Source organism: Grus americana, chromosome 5, assembly GCF_028858705.1.
Source record: "Grus americana isolate bGruAme1 chromosome 5, bGruAme1.mat, whole genome shotgun sequence".
Lineage (NCBI taxonomy): Eukaryota > Metazoa > Chordata > Aves > Gruiformes > Gruidae > Grus > Grus americana.
Window position 1 is genome coordinate 18689955 of NC_072856.1, and position 20112 is coordinate 18710066.

The 20112-nt window shown below is 44.0% G+C and overlaps 1 protein-coding gene across 12 annotated transcripts in view; it reads right to left on the reverse strand.

The window, feature by feature from the left end:
* The window catches only part of BRSK2 (BR serine/threonine kinase 2), a 330006-nt gene that overhangs the window by 79300 nt on the left and 230594 nt on the right, over positions 1-20112 (reverse strand). For all 12 annotated transcript variants that reach the window (XM_054825944.1, XM_054825945.1, XM_054825941.1 and 9 more), the window contains 2 exons: positions 18509-18649; positions 5964-6080 (listed from right to left, as the gene is read on the reverse strand). In XM_054825944.1, the coding sequence (XP_054681919.1) occupies positions 5964-6080; positions 18509-18649 (258 nt within the window). The remainder of the gene's footprint in view (positions 1-5963; positions 6081-18508; positions 18650-20112) is intronic.

Here is a 20112-nt window from a genome sequence, read left to right on the forward strand (position 1 = left end):
CTGTATTAAAAAGGCATAAAGATTGCAAAGTGAAGAATTGCTAAAATAAAGCTTGAAGAAGTTACACGGTACTTTCGGTAGGTCAGGGTGGGGTGGTGGATGTGTTGTTGCCTCTTACTTGTGGTCGAAGTTGGAAAGTCTGTAGCAATGTGAGGGAAGTTTAATGTCATGAAGGACAAGCTTGTGATAGAGGCAGCTGATTGACATACTAGAGAATCAAATTCTCCCTCTGCCCCTGCCATAAAATCCTTCTGTGAAGGAAAATGAACAGGTGCCTTAAACTGAGATGTTCACAGGTAATTATGAATTGCAGGTTCCCCAGTTTTCAAAATCACAGTGTGACACATCCGACGTTTGATTTACAGTATTTATAAGCACATGGAGCAGTAGCTGCAGTGGGTAGGCATTTTGCTCTCCAAGTAAAGAACTGTTATCATGTACTGAGTATTCTGAGATATTAGGCCCCAGAGTATCCAAGTGCATACTCCAAACTGATTTGTAATTTTGAGTTTCATTTTGCAGAATCACTGGTCCTGATATAAATGGAGATAACCAGATCAATGTGGCAAACATAATATGAAAACTGTATAATTAATATTTGTAAACCTAAGATATGATGATGAAAATTCTACCTAATGTTCATAGCAAGGCTGGAATGCAGTGAGCAGAAATTATGAATGAATCCATAAAATGAATGAGGAAAAATGAAACATTAAATAGCTGTTTATTCAAAAAACCACACTATTCAAACACCAAATGAGGCAAAGACTTGTTAGAAAAAACCTGTGCAAGCTCATCATTAATGGCCACATTCTAATATGCATGGGCTAAATTAATGTTATACTGGCAACCTGAAGAATAGCACATCTTAAACTCTCACAGTGCTTGATTTTACAGACTTAAAGATCTTTTAACATACCTTGGGAGGTATTATAGGCGAGACTGGTATTAATGGTTATTCATAAGGTTGTCTGGTATCTTCCTTTATAATCCTCATTTTAAGTTGCTTATGACTTACCATCAACTTAATGATTTTCCTTTTTTGTCTGCCTCAGACTGGTTTCATGTTTGTGTGTGCATGCGTGGTCTGTATGGGCCAAACCATTTCCACTATCTAAGTCTAATCTAAATTAAATGTTTTTTCCCATCATAAAAGGAAAATTTCTAGTATCCTCAACTGCAAAGGGAAAACTTGAATATTTGTTTGCATTCTCTCAAAAAATTTATTCAAACTGCCACTAGAAAATTGCAGTTTGCATTTGCTAGCAGAAACTCTCTAGAGCATCATGATCAAAATTGTACCTGCACTGGTAACACTTCACAGAACAATTTTTCTACCTGAAACTGATACTATGAGCTCCTGTGGGTGGGGTGATCACAAGGTATCAAACTTTAAAACAAAGTGAGTGCAAACTCAATGGGAAATAGATCTAGGACTGACAGCAACTGACTGGAACAACCAGGTAGGGGAAACTAGAGCTGGAACCTAGCGGAAAAGAGAAAAGGATCTGGGATTTGGGGCCAAATATGGAGCAGAAATGATTGGGAGAAGTTGGTAAGACTAGAGTGCAAATCAGGGAAGGAGATGGGAATAGAATGCTGGGAATGGACGCTCTTGATGAGATGGGATAAAAAGTACTAATTCTGGCATTTTCAATTTTGAGAGCCTAAATTTGCAACCCTAACAATTACTGGATGTAGGACACTTGCATATGCTTTAGACAACATGCACCCATTTATGGTGAAAGAAAGAATATGTGCAGCGTCATGTCTTGTCATTAAAATCACAAATGGTGCTTGGACACTGAGGTACGTGGCAACTGAGTATCATTCTTCTGAATTCTCTGCTCATCACAGGTGTGCTGATACACCAAATACAGATGTAAGGGAATCAGGAGCTAGATGATCTCTGCTAGCATTTCTAACAAACACAGTGCATTGGCTGTTATAAATACCCTGAGCTCAAAAAGAGTCAGTAATCAATCCTTTTTTTTTTTTGGTAGATCTAGGCAATCTGTGGGTCTGCAAAGCGTTGCTAGGAATTGCTAGGGGGAGCTGAAGGCAGAGGAATTGACTGTAGGGAGGTTGGAAGTTGCTGTTTCCCTCCATTATGCCACTGCAAGGCTTTCTTTTGATCTCAATAAAATCATAATCAGCATCGCTCTTCCCACATACACACACCGTTCTGGATGAGGCCAAGGATTCCCTATGAGACACCAATATGGGGGGAACTGTTGCATACAGTCAGTTAATTGTGGGGCTGTCAGCAGCGGTGTCAGTCTCCATACCGACTGCCTCTGCAGAAATCAAGTCTGGTGCTGGAGCGAGCTACATTTACATGTCAGCTCTGTCCTAGCTCTAGGTTGGGATAGGGAGATTTGGAGGCAGGCAGCACAGAGACTAGCACTGCTGTGGATTCTTGGTCACCTGGCAGCCTGCAGCAATCTCTATCCAGTAGGATTCAGTGTTTTGAAGCTCTGATGAGTGAAACGGAGAGAAGTGAAGAGATGGCAAAAATTTACTTTGTCAGGTTTCTGTAAGGAGCAATGGCAAATTAGGAAGGATCTTTACAAACTCCCAAGAATTGTAACTCAACAGTATCCTCTTTCAATTCTTCATTTTAGCTACAAGCCCTTAGTTCAAGAAAAGGGAACAAGGTCGAGGGAATGCCCTAACCCTTCCTACTTTTCCAAGACTCCTATAGAAATGACTGCAATTTATGGCCAGAGCAACTTGGGCACTGCAATGACTTGTTAAGATGGAGAATTGAAGCACAGAAAGGTAATGCATCTTGTCCAAGACCACCCTGAATGCCTTCAGCAGAGACAGAAATCAAGCTCAGATCACCTGGGTCCGAGTCCTGAGGTTTATCCATAAGGCACTCGCTCTTCTTGCCTAGTGACAATTCAGGATGGATTGGACAATATCTACCATTCTGAAACACTGCAAGGCAGCATGCTGGGAAGAACTGCTGTGAAAAGGGACAGGGGAATGTCTTGCATGCCATTGCTTGGATGGGTAAAGAGGAGATAGAGCCAAACAGATCTAAAATAATAGAAGCAGCACCCTGCTTCCTTCCTTGTCTGCTGTTTGCTCACAGACCTCCCCTGCTCTTGAAGGAATGCAGAGACTCACTGTGTTACTTTGGCATTTCAAGGACCATCCCTCCATGGTCCTTGCTGTGCAATTTCTGCAGTAAACAGAATTATTCCTGCAGGTTCTACACACAGCTCGTCTTCCCCTCAAGGGTCTAAAGACAGATGTTTAAAACTATGACTTATTCCTCTGTGCTGTGTGCTGCTATGCAGGATTTGCACAATATACATTTCCAGTAATGAGGATTCATTACAATCAATGCCAAAAGTGCAGTCTGTCAGTGACAAATTATGTCAATGCAACAGCAAGTCCATCCTTACCTCCCTCTCCTACACAAACACAATTGGGTTGAACTTTTATTGTTTTCCCCAGGTAGCCATCAGGGCTACAGAAAACTGTGCAATCTAAGGAATAGCTTCCAGAAAACATTGACTCTGAGGTATGCAATACAGCATACTTCAGGCTATGTGATTATCTTCATGAGGCCAGTCAAGGCTCTGTGGTGATCTAAAGCCTACCCAAACTTTGGACTAAACTTAGCAGTTCACTTGTGACAGCAAAGAAGTTTTGACTGCACTCTAACCACTCTGCTGTACTGACAAAGTTAGCTGCATCACACAGCTCAACCCCATCTGATCCTCCCACTCTGACTGACAGAAATACCTGGAGACTCCTTGCGTGACTGTCAATGGAAATGTTACAGTTTCATCTCATTATCAGTGTTCACAGCACAGATAAAACCATTCTGGAAATTAACTTCTGGGTGCACAGAAGAGCATCTCATTAAAACTCAGTATTTCAGCCATGATTCACTCTGTTTTGTTCCTTTTCATGCTGGCTGAAAGAACCAACCACAAGGGTAGGTAAAACTGTTGCCTTGAAAAGCTCTGATGTTGGTTACTGTGTGTGCTCCAAGGGAAGAGGAGTCGTAACTAGGTTGCCTTTCTTTGTGAACAGTGTGACATATTGTTATTCCTTCCTTCCTTCCTTCCTTCCTCCCTTCACCCCTCAAACCAGAGAGATCACAAGACACCAGTATCAGCCATGCTGGGCTCCATGCCAGGAGAATTAATGAAGTGGTGTAATAGCTCACACAGAGGCCTAGCGATTGGCACCACACTTAAAATGCATCTGCAAGGCAGGAGATCATAGTGTTGCTGCTGTGTTCTGTTTATTACAGGCACATCTCTTCCGTTCCATTGATTTCTTTATTAGCGCGTTTTAAGGCCTCAATGTGGGGGCTGGCTCTGCCCGAAGCATAGAGGTTTGAATTCCAGCACAGCTTATGGAAAGGAAGTTTCCCTTTGAGACTCTAGACCTGGAAGACAGAGCCCGGTGCTAACAAGAACAGGAACCCTACCGAGAGGTTCCCGAGGAGTTTGAAAAATCCTTCAGGATGATGTAGACTGGGTTGGTTTTTATACTTCCTCTTGGTTTTTTCATGGAAGGAAGGGTGGAAATTTTATTTAAAGGGTATAGAGGCTTTGTGGTAACTGCATGGAGGACTTCATTTCCTAATCTAGAGGGGAGGTTTGAAAGCAGCTGCAAGCAACAGATGTGCAGACTCTTAGCTCATTGCTCTTCATCAGTGCTGTTAAGAGGTCAAATCTTGACTTGACACAGACAGGAAGGAACGGGTGGGTCTCTGTGATCATCAACCAGCATTTGATCACATCATGAACTTCAAATACTTTTGCTATCCATTATTCATGACTTGAAAAGCAGAGCTGCACAGCTCAGGACTGAGAGGCAGTGGCTGGGCTGTGCAGGGAACCAGAATGGCTCCACATCCACCCTGAATTGCCTGGGCTCAGAGCACGGACTGAAAAAACATGGACTGTAAGCGGCTGAGGATGGGGCTGAGCTGGAGTTGTCAGATTCACAGTACCAAAGGCCAGGAAGAGTAGGTCTGTATGGGAGGGGGTGGAAATCTGCCGGTACTGTCTACAACTCCAGTTGCTGAGCTTGCTGTTGTAACAAATTCAGACACAGCTAAAAGCTGGCGTAGTGGTGCCAGGCTGCAGCAGCTCAATGCAGCTGCTGCCCTTGCCACAGCTCACTGGGCAGCCCCCTGCACAGTCAACACGGCACCAAGCCATAGCTGGGTGGGGCGAGGGGAACATGGTCCAGTGGTGCCCCAGAGGTGATGGTGATAAGAGGGCATTGGCCCCCGAGAGCACATCCTGCCCCTGGCCAGGCATCCGGGCTTTGCTCAGCTGTTGGGCTTATTGCTGGCTCCCTTGGAAATTCCAAGAAAGCTCTTGCTGGCAACTGAATTGCCATGGAAATGTTCTTAGATTGCCCCTGCAATATTCCTCTAAGAAGTCTACTTTGTATCTGCACTCTTGCCCTGCTTACAATTGCAAAGGACCCTGCTGCCTCCCTGTCAATCCTGCATGTGAGCCGAAACGAAGCAGTGTGGAGCATGAACAGGAAGAGCTGCAAGGAAGCAGCCTAATCAGGACACGCAAATGCCATTTCAGATCCCCTAGATTCAGGTTTTTTCCCTCCCCTAATATTTTTAAAGCCTCTTCTTAAAACAGTCAACACTACTGCTTTCAGTTCCCAAAAATTATACAGCAAATGAAAGCAAACACACATCAGCGTATGCAGACAAATACAAACCTGAAAGCCTTGATTTTTATATCCATATGTGTCACCTACAGAGGCCTGCTTTTCACTGTAAAGCACTTAAAAACCCTTCTTTTAGCTGTCTTATACACTACACGCATCATATCAATTTATTATCTTGAAGGGAAATAACAATGCACAGTGTAAGTCTGCAGGTCTTTATTGAAACCCTTACCATAGACAACCTTTATGTCTGGAATCTACCACTGATTTTTGCAGTATGTTCTAACACTCACCCACAACTGGTTTCTAACAAGCTGTCCCCAACCTGCAGCGATGCCATCCCAAAGTCTGCTATCCGGATGTTGTTCTTTTCATCCAGCAGCAGGTTTTCTGGTTTTAAGTCCCTGTGGCTGTAAAGAGAGAAACGAAACATGCGTTAAGTTATCCACAACAGCTTTACCACTCTAAAACTTGTTCTTTATCCAGCATAGCATCCAAACTGTTTTATTTTAATTGAATTCATTTTTTTTTCCCATCCCAGGCAGGAGAACACACATATCCAAGATCCAATCTTTGCGATACTCTAGACTGTATCCCAAATGCCCACTCCTCACGAATGCAAGGCTTGAGCCTGCAGTGCTGTAACAGAAAATGAACATCTTCAGCTTCCAGTGATACCAATACAATCTGAGGGAGAGACTGAAGAAAAAAGGTAGGAGGAGAATTTCGGCTTGGATTTAGGGCTGATGCACTCCATCATATGCCAGTCCCTTAAGGTAGGAGGCAACACCATCAATATATTGTCAACAACAGGAAACAAAATGAGTGATATCTAGAGAAAAAACCATCCTTGGTGTAAATGGTACTGCAAAGAGCCCCTATTAGGAGTTGTTTACATATGCATATGGCTTTGAAATAATTTCGGGTAATTAGCTCTGATGGAGAAATCCTTTCAACCCAGCACTGCTTATAACTGTGGGTGCCAGCAGTGGGAAGGGAGAGGATTCCTTCCTTTTCATCAAAGCTTGATTCTTTTATTATTTGGCAACATGGAAGGAGCCAGGCAGCCATGATCTTCAGGATGGCAACTCCTGCTTTAAATCAAAGGTATCATATATTGACTAATTTATTGATCCCTATTACTCACAGCCAACACCACTGTGCACCCATGGCAGTTTCTTAGTACTCAAGTGCTTTTGTACAACTATTACTTTTACTTGATTTTATATCCAAAGACAAAATTCTTGCACAAAATTTGTGATGACTTTGCTTTTTTTTTCTTTTTATTTGCAACTCCTGAAGAGTCACACAGATGAGAGAAGCATTTTAGAGACTAAAAAAGATGCTCTTTTCTTGTTTTTGCTTATGAGTAGGCAAAATGACTCTTTGAGGTCTTGCTAATAGAAGGTCCAAATACGAGCACTCAAACCTTGCAGGCAGAACAGCCAGCTTCGGTGCCCAATCAGAACACAAACCTGTAGGAAATGGCCAGCTGACAACACCTGTGGGTGTCAGGCAAACAACAGTCATTTGCAACAATGATGCACTAAAACCAGTCACCCTGACCAGAAGCTGAAGTCACCAAAAGAACCAGCATTAGGATAGTCTAGTCCAGTGACACCCATAAAGGAAGGCAGCCTTATCTTCATGCCATTTCCTCTTCACTTTTTAAGACATTCCTCTAGCATTCCTCATACACACAAGTGCAATTCTACCTCTATACCACTGTAAAGAAGGACAGTCTCTACCCTCTCAGAGAAACACAAGAGGCATGACAATGTCTTGGAAATGATCTCCTCTGATCTGAAGAGAAGTTTGGAATGATCAGTTAGAGAAAACTTGTAAATAATGCAGGTCAATTCTACGCAAAACCAGAGCACACTGTAATAGGACACCTGGGGAGTGTAACAGATATTTCAGAGGGAGACTTCTAGCAAAGTAGTGCCCTTTGAAAGCAGGTTGTGTTGGGTTTGCGTGGCTAGGTTTTGGCAGCAGAGGGGGAGCTACAGGTGTGGCTTCTGTGAGAAGATGCTAGAAGCTTCCCCTGTGTCTGATAGAGCCAATGCCAGCTGGCTCCAAGATGGACCCGCCACTGGCCAAGGCCAAGCCAATCAGCACCTCTGTGATAACATATTTAAGAAGGAAAAAACACGTTAGAGAGAGCTTTTGCAGCCAGAGAGAAGAGTGAGAAGATGTAAGGAACTCTGCAGACACCAAGGTCAGGGAAGAAGGAGGGGGAGGAGGTGCTCCAGGCACCAGAGCAGAGATCCCCCTGCAGCCCATGGTGAAGACCATGGTGAGGCAGGCTGTCCCCCTGCAGCCCATGGAGGAAGGATGAGGGGGTGTAGAGATTCCACCTGCAGCCCATGGAGGACCCCACGCTGGAGCAGGTGGAGGCACCTGAAGGAGGCTGTGGCCCATGGGAAGCCCATGCTGGAGCAAGTTCCTGGCAGGACCTGTGGACCCGTGGAGAGAGGAGCCCACGCCAGGGCAGGTTTGCTGGCAGGACTTGTGACCCCATGGGGGACCCACGCTGGAGCAGTTTGCTCCTGAAGGTCTGCACCCTGTGGGAGAGACCATGCTGGAGCAGTTCATGAAGGACTGTAGCCCATGGGAAGGACTCACATTGGAGAAGTTTGTGAAGGGCTGTCTCCCATGAGAGGGACTCCATGCTGGAGCAGGGAAACGATGAGAGGAGTCCTCCCCCTGAGGATGAAGAAGCAGCAGAAACAACGTGTGATCAACTGACCGTAACCCCCATTCCCCGTCCCCCTGTGCCGCTGAGGAGGGGTGGAGGTTGAAGCCGGGAGTGAGGTTGAGCCCAGGAAGATGGGAGGGGTGGGGGGAAGTGTTTTGAGATTTCATTTTATTTCTCATTCCTCTACTCTGTTTTGCTTAGTAATAAATTAAATGAATTTCCTCTCTAAGTTCACTCTGTTTTGCTCGTGACGATAATTAGTGAGTGATCTCTCCCTGTCCTTATCTCGACCCGTAAGATTTTCATTGTACTTTTTCTCCCGTCTAGTGAATGAGGGGAGTGATAGAGCGGCTCTGGTGGGCACCTGGCCCCCAGCCAGGGTCAACCCACCACACAGGTACTGGTCATTTACCTTATCACTGAGTCCTATGGCTCCTCCCCTCTCATTTTTTAAAAAGTGTAAAATGTGGTCTCCATTCTTGTATAAACATGATGAATCCTGTGTGTTAAAGTGGCCTTCTTAACCACAGGCAAACAATCCCGTAGATAATGGAGCAGCATGATTCAGATTTGTGCATATTTTCATCTGCCAAAGCAAAAGGTGCTTTATCAAATCTATCTTTCTCAGAGAAATCAAAGTTTTGGAATAACTGGAGACAGAAGACTTATTAGCCATATAGTAACTATCGAGATACTCATATCTACTTGACAAAAAAGCAGGAGATGAGTGACAAGGAAATGTTCCAGAGGCAGTGACTGACCAGTTAATGGCCAGGAAAAGAACCCCTGAATGCCATAATCAAGGACAGCAGTCCTGGAGAAAGGCAAGATCATCAACATCTGTCAAATCTGAACATGCTCCAGCCCCAGCAGTGAAATGAAGTGAAGAGCCCACAGTCCTAAGGCAAGCTGGACACTAATGAGACAGTAGTGTGTGATTTAATCTTTCCTCCAGCAGACATCCTGGACAGTTCTCATCTTACAACTGGTTTCATTAACGCAGTGCTGGGAAGACCTCATCTGACTGGGGGATGCCATGAAGTTCTCCTGTCTGAGGACTAGGGTTCAGTGGCAAGTAACAGCTCCCTGTAAAGCAAGCAGTGCTTGTTTGATGTTATAAATCAAGAAACTTCCCCACGGCTCAAGTTGAGTGCATGTCCTTCTACTGTGAGTGTTTTTTCAGTAGTTATGGTTGTTTTTCAGTCTTGGCGACTGCTCCTGGCTGACTGCTTAACAGATACGTGGTGTAGAAGTGGAGGGTGTTGCTGCCCATGTGTGTTGGGTTTGCATGGCTAGGTTTTGGCAGCAGAGGGGGGGCTACAGGTGTGGCTTCTGTGAGAAGATGCTAGAAGCTTCCCCTGTGTCTGATAGAGCCAATGCCAGCCAGCTCCAAGATGGACCTGCCGCTGGCCAAGCCAATCAGCGCCTCTGTGATAACATATTTAAGAAGGGAAAAAAAACACGTTAGAGAGAGCTTTTGCAGCCAGAGAGAAGAGTGAGAAGATGTAAGGAACTCTGCAGACACCAAGGTCAGGGAAGAAGGAAGGGGAGGAGGTGCTCCAGGCGCTGGAGCAGAGATCCCCCTGCAGCCCGTGGTGAAGACCATGGTGAAGCAGGCTGTCCCCCTGCAGCCCATGGAGGAAGGATGAGGGGGTGTAGAGATTCCACCTGCAGCCCGTCGAGGACCCCACGTTCGGAGCAGGTGGAGGCACCTGAAGGAGGCTGTGGCCCATGGGAAGCCCATGCTGGAGCAAGTTCCTGGCCGGACCGGTGGACCCATGAAGAGGGGAGCCCACGCCAGGGCAGGTTTGCTGGCAGGACTTGTGACCCCGTGGGGGACCCCACGCTGGAGCAGTTTGCTCCTGAAGGTCTGCACCCCGTGAGAGGGACTCCATGCTGGAGCAGGGGAACGATGAGAGGAGTCCTCCCCCTGAGGATGAAGAAGCAGCAGAAACAACATGTGATGAACTGACCATAACCCCCATTCCCCGTCCCCCTGTGCCGCTGAGGGGGGGAAGGTTGAAGCCGGGAGTGAAGTTGAGCCCAGGAAGATGGGAGGGGTGGGGGGGGAGGTGTTTTAAGAGTTGATTTCATTTCTCATTCCTCTACTCTGTTTTGCCTAGTAATAAATTAGATTAATTCCCTCTCTAAGTTCGGTCTGTTTTGCTCGTGACGATAATTAGTGAGTGATCTCTCCCTGTCCTTATCTCGACCTACAAGCATTTCGTTATGCCTTTTCTCCCCTGTTTAGTGAATGAGGGGAGTGAGAGAGCGGATCTGGTGGGCACCTGGCCCCCAGCCAGGGTCAACCCACCACACCATGCCTTTTCCACTGTTTGTGCACTGGCTGATATCATTCATACATGTTCAGTCTATTGCAGGCATACTGCTGACATGTGCCTTCTGTACCTAAAAATTGTAATTCTTTGCTTATCCTAAAATTCTGTAGTTTTTTTAGAGAGAACTTGAAGGAACAATCACGGCAGAGCAATGACCTAAGCATAGGATATCCACAAGCATTTCTCCAGCCTGGGTACATGCTCACTACGAAATATCTCATGTTATTTCAGGAAAACAGTGCAGCTAAAGGAAATGCAAGAATGCTCCCCTTCCATGCCTCAAAGCTACCAGCCTTAGCAGAGCTGCTACAGGCCCTGGCTGGAGCAGAACATATGTGAACCTTGAACCAGCCCCACTCTCAGACCACTGAGAGGCAGTGAAAGGGAAGGGACGACACCATTGAAAATGAGTACAGTACTCATTGGTGGAAAGGATTCTCCTTCTCCCCATTTCATCCCATCTTCTCATCAGCTGGGATCCACAACACAGTTTTAGGCCTGGGGTTTTAGGGAGAATCAAGTGGGAAAACAAGGTTCCTATAAAGGGGCAAATACATTCAGTTTTTTTTTTTTTGGAGAGCCACTGCAAGAGAGAGAGGAAAAAGGGGGTGTCACCATCCACATTCCAAATGTGGAGTAAGCTTTACCTCACTGTGCTGTACAAGGCTTTTCCATGAATTCCAGTCTACGTTGGCTGATGGCAGACTTTAGGCAGAGGTTCTGACCCACCGCCCAGAGAGCATTTTGAAAGCCTTAAGTTAGGACCTGGGGATTCACGGGACTGGGATAGTATGTGTGAAAGGAAATCTGGAGTGACAACAGACCTTAAAGCTTTTTTTCTTTCTTCTCCAGACACTCACCAAAATAAAACCAAGAAAAAATTATCAGCTCTTCACTATGGCCCACTGAGCAGAGAGAAGACTGTGGACTCTGTTGAGAATCGTTACGTTTATTGCTGACTGGACCCTAATATACAAGAATTGTCATATGGTAGTTTGGCATCTCTCTGACCCTTCTCCATCCCTCTTTCAACACAGTCCCTAGTGCCTAGTATGGATGGTTAGCATAGGAATTTCATGGCAGCCTAAGTATTTTTTTTGTACTGTGGCAGCACTCTTCCCAGAGATCAGGGTGCCACTGGGAACAGGCAGTGCTTGCACATTCAACCCCAAAAGAATTTTATGCCCCAATGAAAATTTTCTTCTAGCTGGAACATTTCACTGCTATCCCTCTTCCAACCACTTTGAATTTGTTGAGGCAGCATCCTGGGGATAGAAGTCAGGCCAGGAGTCTGCATCAGAGTAGCAGAACCAGCATCACCGCCACTGGGAATGAGACTTCCTCACTGCATTTGCATTTCCCATCTTTGTATTGCCAGCTTTTCAAATGCCAGAAGGAATGGAGAGGAACATATGGGAATAGGGAAGGCTTGTTATAATTTACCTAAGAGCCCAGCAGCCCGGATGGCCTCATGCATTCATATTTGGAAAGAATTCTCTTGTGCCAAAATGAAACAAAACAAAACAAAACAAAAATCCCACTGCATGTGGTAATTACTTGGCATTAATGGAATGTTGCAGAGTAAATGCATTTAATTTGGTCCCATTCCAGCTGATCTCTCTGGCTCTCCATGTCTTATATGACCGCATCAACTCCTCTCCCTGCAGGTGAACAGAAGACTTGTTACCCTTTTGTTGTTCTAAAGGCTCTAAAGCTGTAGGGTCTTTATTATACGGCTGGAAAATCAGAAGAGAAGCAAGCAGCTTCTTTAGTGACAAACACAGCAAACTCTCCAATTGAGCCCCGCATATGCTGAGAAAGAATATGAAAGAGAAATGCAGCACTGCAGAATTAGTGTAACCCTGATCCAGGGTGGCCACAGACTCCCAGAGCTCCTCGACCAAGACAATGGTGCAAGAAGTTAGCACCAGGAGCCTGAATAGAGCAGGCTTTTGAGAGGAGAGTGAGTGAAAGGGAGCCATTCAAGAAGCCATGACAGGGGAAGCACACACTGTCAGACTATAAGCAACGTCCCTTTTTTACAGATTACAAGAAAGGCTTTGCAATTCCCTCGCAGCACAAGATGGATACAGAGAGAGGTCTGAAAAAATTGTCTCATGGAAATGGGCACACTTCTTTGAGGTGGTGCATAGAAAATGAAAGGCACACATATGTGTTAACATGTTCCAGCTTCCCACTTACACACTGACCACGCTTGCTTTCTGGTTGCTCCCATAGATGCTATTCAGATAGCTCCTCTAGCTCCCTCCGTTGCCTTTCTAGTCCATCCTCCTGCTCTGGGAATATTCCCGTATCTGTACTGCAGGCAACTGCAGCATACATAAAAAAGAGAAGTAAAACACTCTCTCCCTGTCACCCAGGCTTGGCAGAAGATTTTTGGTGTAGCGACAGACTCCAGATCTTGAATTCAAAGGAGCTATGTCACCTGGCACAAGATGATGAACTAACCCATTATTTTAAAGTGATTTTTGAGCTGAAATATTCATATCAGTTTCTATGACAACTCATTGTAGGTCACAGATTTCTAACCCAAGAAAACTCCTAATTGGAATAGTTGCAGGTCATTTGTACTAATCAAATTGTTGGCTACTTTGCAATGCTTTTCTTACTGACCTCAAACTCCCAGAAGGGCCAGACCACAGAATAATTGTTCTGCAGTACACCTCTTAAAAGTGCCTGATGTGATGCAAATAATTTATCAGTAATAATTAATAGTATGAGAAGCCATTTTTTTAATTTTGTTGAGCAGAAAAAAGTCTTTCATCTTATTTTCTCTTGGTTCTGCAAATCAGATCTGAATGTGTAACTTATATCTACCTACAGAAGAATCTTTGTTTAGAACCATGGTTGCTATGCTCAAATTTAGTAAGTTTTCACAGAATTCAGCAGAACAAGTAAATATAGTTATAGCTAGGAAAAAAGGACAACTATAAACATATCAGGACACCTGGAGAAGGTTTTGTATGCATTAAAACTTTCTTGCTTTTTAACAATTATTTCCATTGATCTATTACAATCTATTGCTCTTCCCTACCAACCTTGCCTCAAAACATATATTAATGTATTTCAAAGCCAGAACAGACTGTCAGGTCTGATCACCACTGCTGTACTTGACAGCGAATGTTACCTGATTATGCTTACAATAAGACTATGCCATTTTTGAGTTTCCAGTGGCTTATATAAAGAAGCAAACTTACAAAAATACATGTCCTCTGACTTTAGCTGAGCTGGTAACTTTGCCTTTGGCATTGCAGCTGCTGTACTTGATGGGTTTTCTCCAGTTCCCTGTACAAGGGAAATCTGAAAATTCCTCACTGTTTTACAGTGAGTCTCAATCACAGATCTGAAACTCCTGGATTCAGGCAATGATTGGTGAATCTCAGCTCTCAACAGGGGAAAAAGGTACCTTCCTCACTTCTGATGGTCTGAAAGAAAACTTCAAACCCAAAGAATCGAGGACCAGAAACCTCCCCGCCCCGCCAAGAAACCAACCTTATTAAATTCCACAATTTCTAGACCAGTTTCATATTTGGAGTCCTTGAGTCATGATTTCAAACTGTCCAGCTGCTGCAGGCTTAAGTGTTCAACAGACCATCCCTGCAGAATGCTATAGCGTGCTCCTGATAAATGAAGCAAGGCAGAGCAGGAGTCACTAGAAGGGTTGCACCCTCTGACAGAACATGGCACCTGGCATTCTTCAGCTTTCTCTGTTTCTCGAAGACACCCCAGATTTCTCCCTAAAAGCGTGCTTCCTTTACTGACAGTGCTCTGCAGCTCCTGCCTCCAGGAATATACTAGAGATTTTGGCACTAGTGCTGTGAATTCTTGAAGCATTATTCTATAATGAGCCTCTTCCCCCCACTGCACTGACGGGGAGAATACAAGGCAAAGTCAAACAAAGCTCTTATTCATTGCCTCAGCCCTCTAAGTCACACACCCCCATGCCTATGCATGCACACACAGACACACTTCAGCAAGAGCCTTGTGCGTACTCAAGCAGGCACAGCCCCAGGCAATGAAAGGAGAAAGAGCCCTCATAATTGTCATTTATCAATATTCATAAAGAACCTGCCTTAACCCCCTCTTGTGCATGCTTGGGAAAAAAACACAAAATGAAACCCAACCAAAATAAAAATAAAATGAAATAAATAATCATCTTGCTGCTCATTACCGCAGGGGATTTCCTCTCAATGTCACCACTGCCCTGTGCAGTAATTGGCATTATCTGTTATCTCTGAAGCCATAATAAGGCTTGCCACAGGGCATTTTCTGTAATCATATTTTTATTTGTCAGCTTGTGAGATACAGACACCAAATATGAGCTTGACCAAAGCAAAAACCCAACACACACAAAATACGCACGCCACCAATCCCAGCTCTTGCCGATGATGTCACACGCAGCCAATGAGGTGCCCGCCAGCTCTCCTCGCCCAGCTCCCACCCTCCGTTGGTGCTGCAGCATTCCCTCGCTCGAGATAAAAGACACTCTTCCTGAGGAAAGCATGGATTTGCGACCTGCCCCAATACACGCTCCTACATTGTTTCCGACAGAAAATACAGCCAGCACTGAATTAGCTGAGAGCTCTCCCACAGTATGGAGGCAGGATATTCAAAAGTGACTACTGATTTCAGGCACCTAGCTGAGACATCTTAAAGGCCCTGAATTTAGGAGAGCAGACACCTAGCATTAGGTGAATGACAGCTTAGGAAAAAAACATCAGTTATGCCCAAAGAAAACTTCCTAAGCTAGGATGGTCTTACACTGATGTCCAAGGAAGCCCAGGTTCCTCTGCCACTTCTTGCACCACTGCTGAGAGCGTCTGCTCTGGGCACTGCAGCATGGTGCAGAGCCCTTGGAGCTAGCACAGAGGAAGAGCTGGAAGCAGAAGCAATAATGCTGCATCACTGAGCTAACCGCTCTGCTTGCCAGCTCAGGCAAAGCAGCAAAGTAACACAGACACACTGCTTGCAGGATCCTATGTAATACTTCTGCACGGTGCTGTCTGTTCACACCCACAGTTGCCTCTGGGTCCCTAGCGCAGCACAGTACTATGTACACAGAAAAGTCCTTAGAGAACCCTACAGTGGGTTACCTATAAGCTTTCGCCCATGGCCAACCTGTACCACAAAATCCCATACGTGACTGCACCTCGGAGTGAGATACATCAAATTTTCCCCACTATTTCATTAAATAAAATAGGAACAGAAAGCTTATACTTTTTTAAGTCAACACACAGACTCAAGCTCCAAGCCTATTCTGCTTCCTTGTCTGAGCTGCTTGTTTGAAAACACATCTCAGACACAGGTGATCTCTCCACACAGTAGCAGCAGAAGCCTTTTACTGATGGGAGGATTGGGGAATCCTTTCTGATTCTTTGATCTGGGAATCCTGGTGCATCAATACATTTTGAGCAGTGAAAGCTGAATGTAGTTACATACTGCTGTGAAAGTAAGCCACAGATATTTCACAATGTTTTGGGAGGTACAGGAAGAAGACAGGGCAATGATACGGGGCTGGGGACACCAGGCTATCAATCTACTCTGCCAGTAGGTTAGAAGCACCCACATTTAGTCATTAACCAAAGCAGAAACCTTCATTTTTCAATGTGGTCATAACTGGATAACCTGGCTGATGAGATGATTTGTCATTTCACTGCCCCACGACAGGACAAGGTCAGGCTTCATTGCTTAGGAAAGCACATTAACTTTTACACTCACACACATGCACACACATATATTTATGCATGCACTGGTTTTCAAAAAAGGTTTAATGATAACTGTCCAGAATACAACACAGAGTCTAATATAACACAGACCACACAAGTCTCAGCGTGACCTGGAGGGAGGGAGAGCTTATGATTTACTGCTAACTTATTCAGCACTAGTCGAGTGGGAGTTGGCAAGGAGACAGGGGATTTACTTCTAAACAAGACTACTGCCCACAATTCAATAAGTTTAACAGAGGAAAATGGATTTCTCAAGAGAGACATGCACTCTGCCTTGGAAATTCCACATATCGTTAAACCTACAGAAGTGCTTGTCTGTCTGACAGCCTCACCACGATCCTCATTCAGTTTATTAAAGTCTGCCATATCAAGAAGTATCCATCACCATCAGCCCAAAGGACTAGTATATATGTGTATACATGCATGCTTTTGTAGAAAATTCTATCCCAATGGAGATTCGTATTGCTCTGGAATATTCATTTGGAAGAGTAAATAATTTCTTTTCAGTTGTACTTAAACATTTTTGAGTCTTCTTGGATTGGGTCTCTAAGTGTTAAGCCGAGTAGGGAACAGAAACATATGTAGGCAGTCCACCAGTGGTTACACTGCCCAGTGTACATAAAAAATAACAGGTGTACAACCTACCAAGGATTATCCTGATTATAAGGTCATGATCACTCAACCCAGTTGATTACGAGGGAGGAAGAATTGTGGAATTCACAGAATAAAACTTGTCAGAGATCTCTGCCAACAGAGAAAACTTAGATCCTCTACTTAGGGCACACAACCTACTCTTGGCTCCTCTGGGAATTTCCCTGACTATTGTAACCCTGCCTGCGCCAGGTAGGCATTGTCTTCAGGACCTTCTCACCCAGATCCACCACCTTTGAACTGGCTCTTCTGCTAACAGTATACTCTTAATATATCCTCAAGAAAGGCTCTTATTTCCCTTTCCATTTATTAGAAATATGCTCTCTTCCAGATTAATATTTCCTGTTGAAATGAGTCAGATATATAGAGGGAGTGGGCTAGAAGAGCAAGTTACATATTTAGGCATCCATTTTTCCTGTTGCCATTTATGCTGCGGACATCTGGTTTGCAAGTTCTCAGCACCTGTTCTGCAGGTACAGAAAATCACTGTACGGTTACTGAGAAGCAACCACACAGTGGTTATGCAAATCCATCTATTAGAGTATCTATCAGTGGCCCTCGGCCTCCTGAAGGGGGCATCTATGGCTGTCTGCGGCTATGGAGAAGCAGCCACGCAGACATAATGTAAATGGTCTCCCCCAGCCAATCTAACTGCAAGGAGCTGCATTTCTGAGAAATAAGCAGGTAGTTATGGGTCAGCAGCTATACAGAAACTCTGTGCTCAGACTGATTACAATAACTTGATTTCAGTATAATTTCAATTACCTAAACTTGCTGAAGATGAAGGAGAAACTGGTTCAATTTAAAACATCACCTGAAAGCACAGGTTAAACCACACTTGATGGTTAAATCATCTGATGGAGTTAGTGAGTATCAATAGCAGTCAGATCAAGGAAATTCTTCCCTACTGGAAAGTAAATTAAAGGCAACAGTGACTCAGATGCCCAGAAGGGACTCAGTGAAGGTTGCCAAAAGCCAGCAGGTTTCCAAAAACTGAAGGAAGCCGTAAAATGACTTTGCTGTATAGGTAATTGTCCCGAGTTTCTTCAGGGATTCATTTTGATATAGTGTATGTAATTCTCAGTTATTAGCAAGTGCCCCAAGAATGATGGAAATTAAACTGCTTTTCCTTGGTGGTTTTGGTTTTCCCAGTTAAAGCATTCCCTGTGAATGAATTCTCCTCCAGTGAGAAATGATGGACAATCTTCTCCATGGAAAGCCTATCTGTGACTGGCACGCTGTCTCATAGACAGCCAAGAATTAAAAAATACATTAGCACTTTACACTTTTAGAGCTTTACAACGTCAGTTACTTAACAGTAAGTAAAAATATCAAGAAATAAGATCCCTTTATTCTGTGCTTTTATGTAACAGGTAACTCCCATTGGAAATGGCTGTACTCACCATATTGAATGACTATGGCAGAAGTCTAAAGCAGAGATGATTTGTCGGAAGAACTTCCTGGCTTCTTTTGGTGTCAATCTTCCCTTTTTTACGAGATAGTCAAAGAGCTCCCCACCTGACACGTGTTCTAGCACCAAATACCTAGAAAATAACAAAACCAAGATTTGGTAAGCACATTATCATACTAACCCCCTCACAATCACACAGTTATATACAAACACCTCTATTTACATGCAATCAAGGAGAACACTTCTGGAAAGTACAGTGGAAGAGAATCAGAATTTTAAAATTAGGAGTGATTAATATTTTTAACAGGTGTTCTACAAACTTCAGACATGCCACTGTTGGATTCAGTGTTCAATACAATAATAGTGAGAGATAATCCAGAAGCCAAAAATGACTCACAAAACCAGGAGAGGAAAAAGAGAATAATCAGGTATAAGCTTTCACAGCAGCTCTTAAAGCTACTGTGGAGTGAGACTGTGTACTAGGAAGCCTCAGCTCCCCTAACCAAGCTGACCGTTCCTTTACAAAACAGCTGTGGCAAAGCTGTACTCACATACTGTTCTGTCTTGGACACCTGAGAACCAGACAGATGTCAATAAACTAGAGGGAATTAAAAAACCGAAAAAAAGGTGAATAGTTTAAATTATGAAAAAAGATAAAAAGAACTCTGTGTGTGCAGCCTACGTAAGGGCTTCAGCTTTTGCTGCTAAACAGCAGTGATTTGCTGGAGTAACTGACCTTCCCTTGCAACTCACATGTGAAAAATGTGACACTGAGTGAATAAATGTGGCATAATGGGGACCTAGGAGCAAGAGAGGAAACCCCAGATCTGACATAGCACTCCTGGCATTCATAGAGAGAAGAGTGAAATCTTCTGGAAGAAAAGGACTTGCCATGGATGGACTGTCTTGTTGTTGTAAGTAGGGACAATGAAAGGCAGCCAAGCAGAGGAAAACTTAGTATAAATTTCCAGAAATGTTGCCTAATAGTGAGAATGAAATAGTTTCCCTAGGGAACTGGCAGGAACACTGTCAACTGAACCATTCAAAAATAAACCAGATACAATATGGACTAAGCAATAGAATTTTATTGGCAAGAGGATTGCTTGAAACCTCCATGGATTTTTTCCATCTCTGTTGTGATTTTGTGCTCTACTGTCTCCTTGCTTGTTTGCCCAGCATATACTATTCTAATATAGAATAAAGAAATTACACAGTGAGATTATTTATTCAGAATCTGAAATGACAAGTAAAAACAAATTATTATTATTATTACTACTGAAAAATCACTTTTGCTCTTTGGCTCTGCTCGTTGGTTTAAACTCTGTAAGAGAGGTAGAAACCTGTACTCCTCCCTTACTGCCTAACTTCTTTGAAGTGAGTTTTGGGGTTGTACAGCAAGGCATGTGATCTGAAAGGTGGTTTCTGCAAAGCAACAACAGAAGGGTGAATAGGGCATTCAAACCTTTGGCAGTTTGTTTCAGAGACATCACCAGAAAACTCGCAAACAAGCATTAGGTATTTTTCCCAATTTTGAGTGTACTTCTCTGTCCCCTCCTCCCAACAGCACAGCAGACCAGGCTGAACTGTATGTGCGGT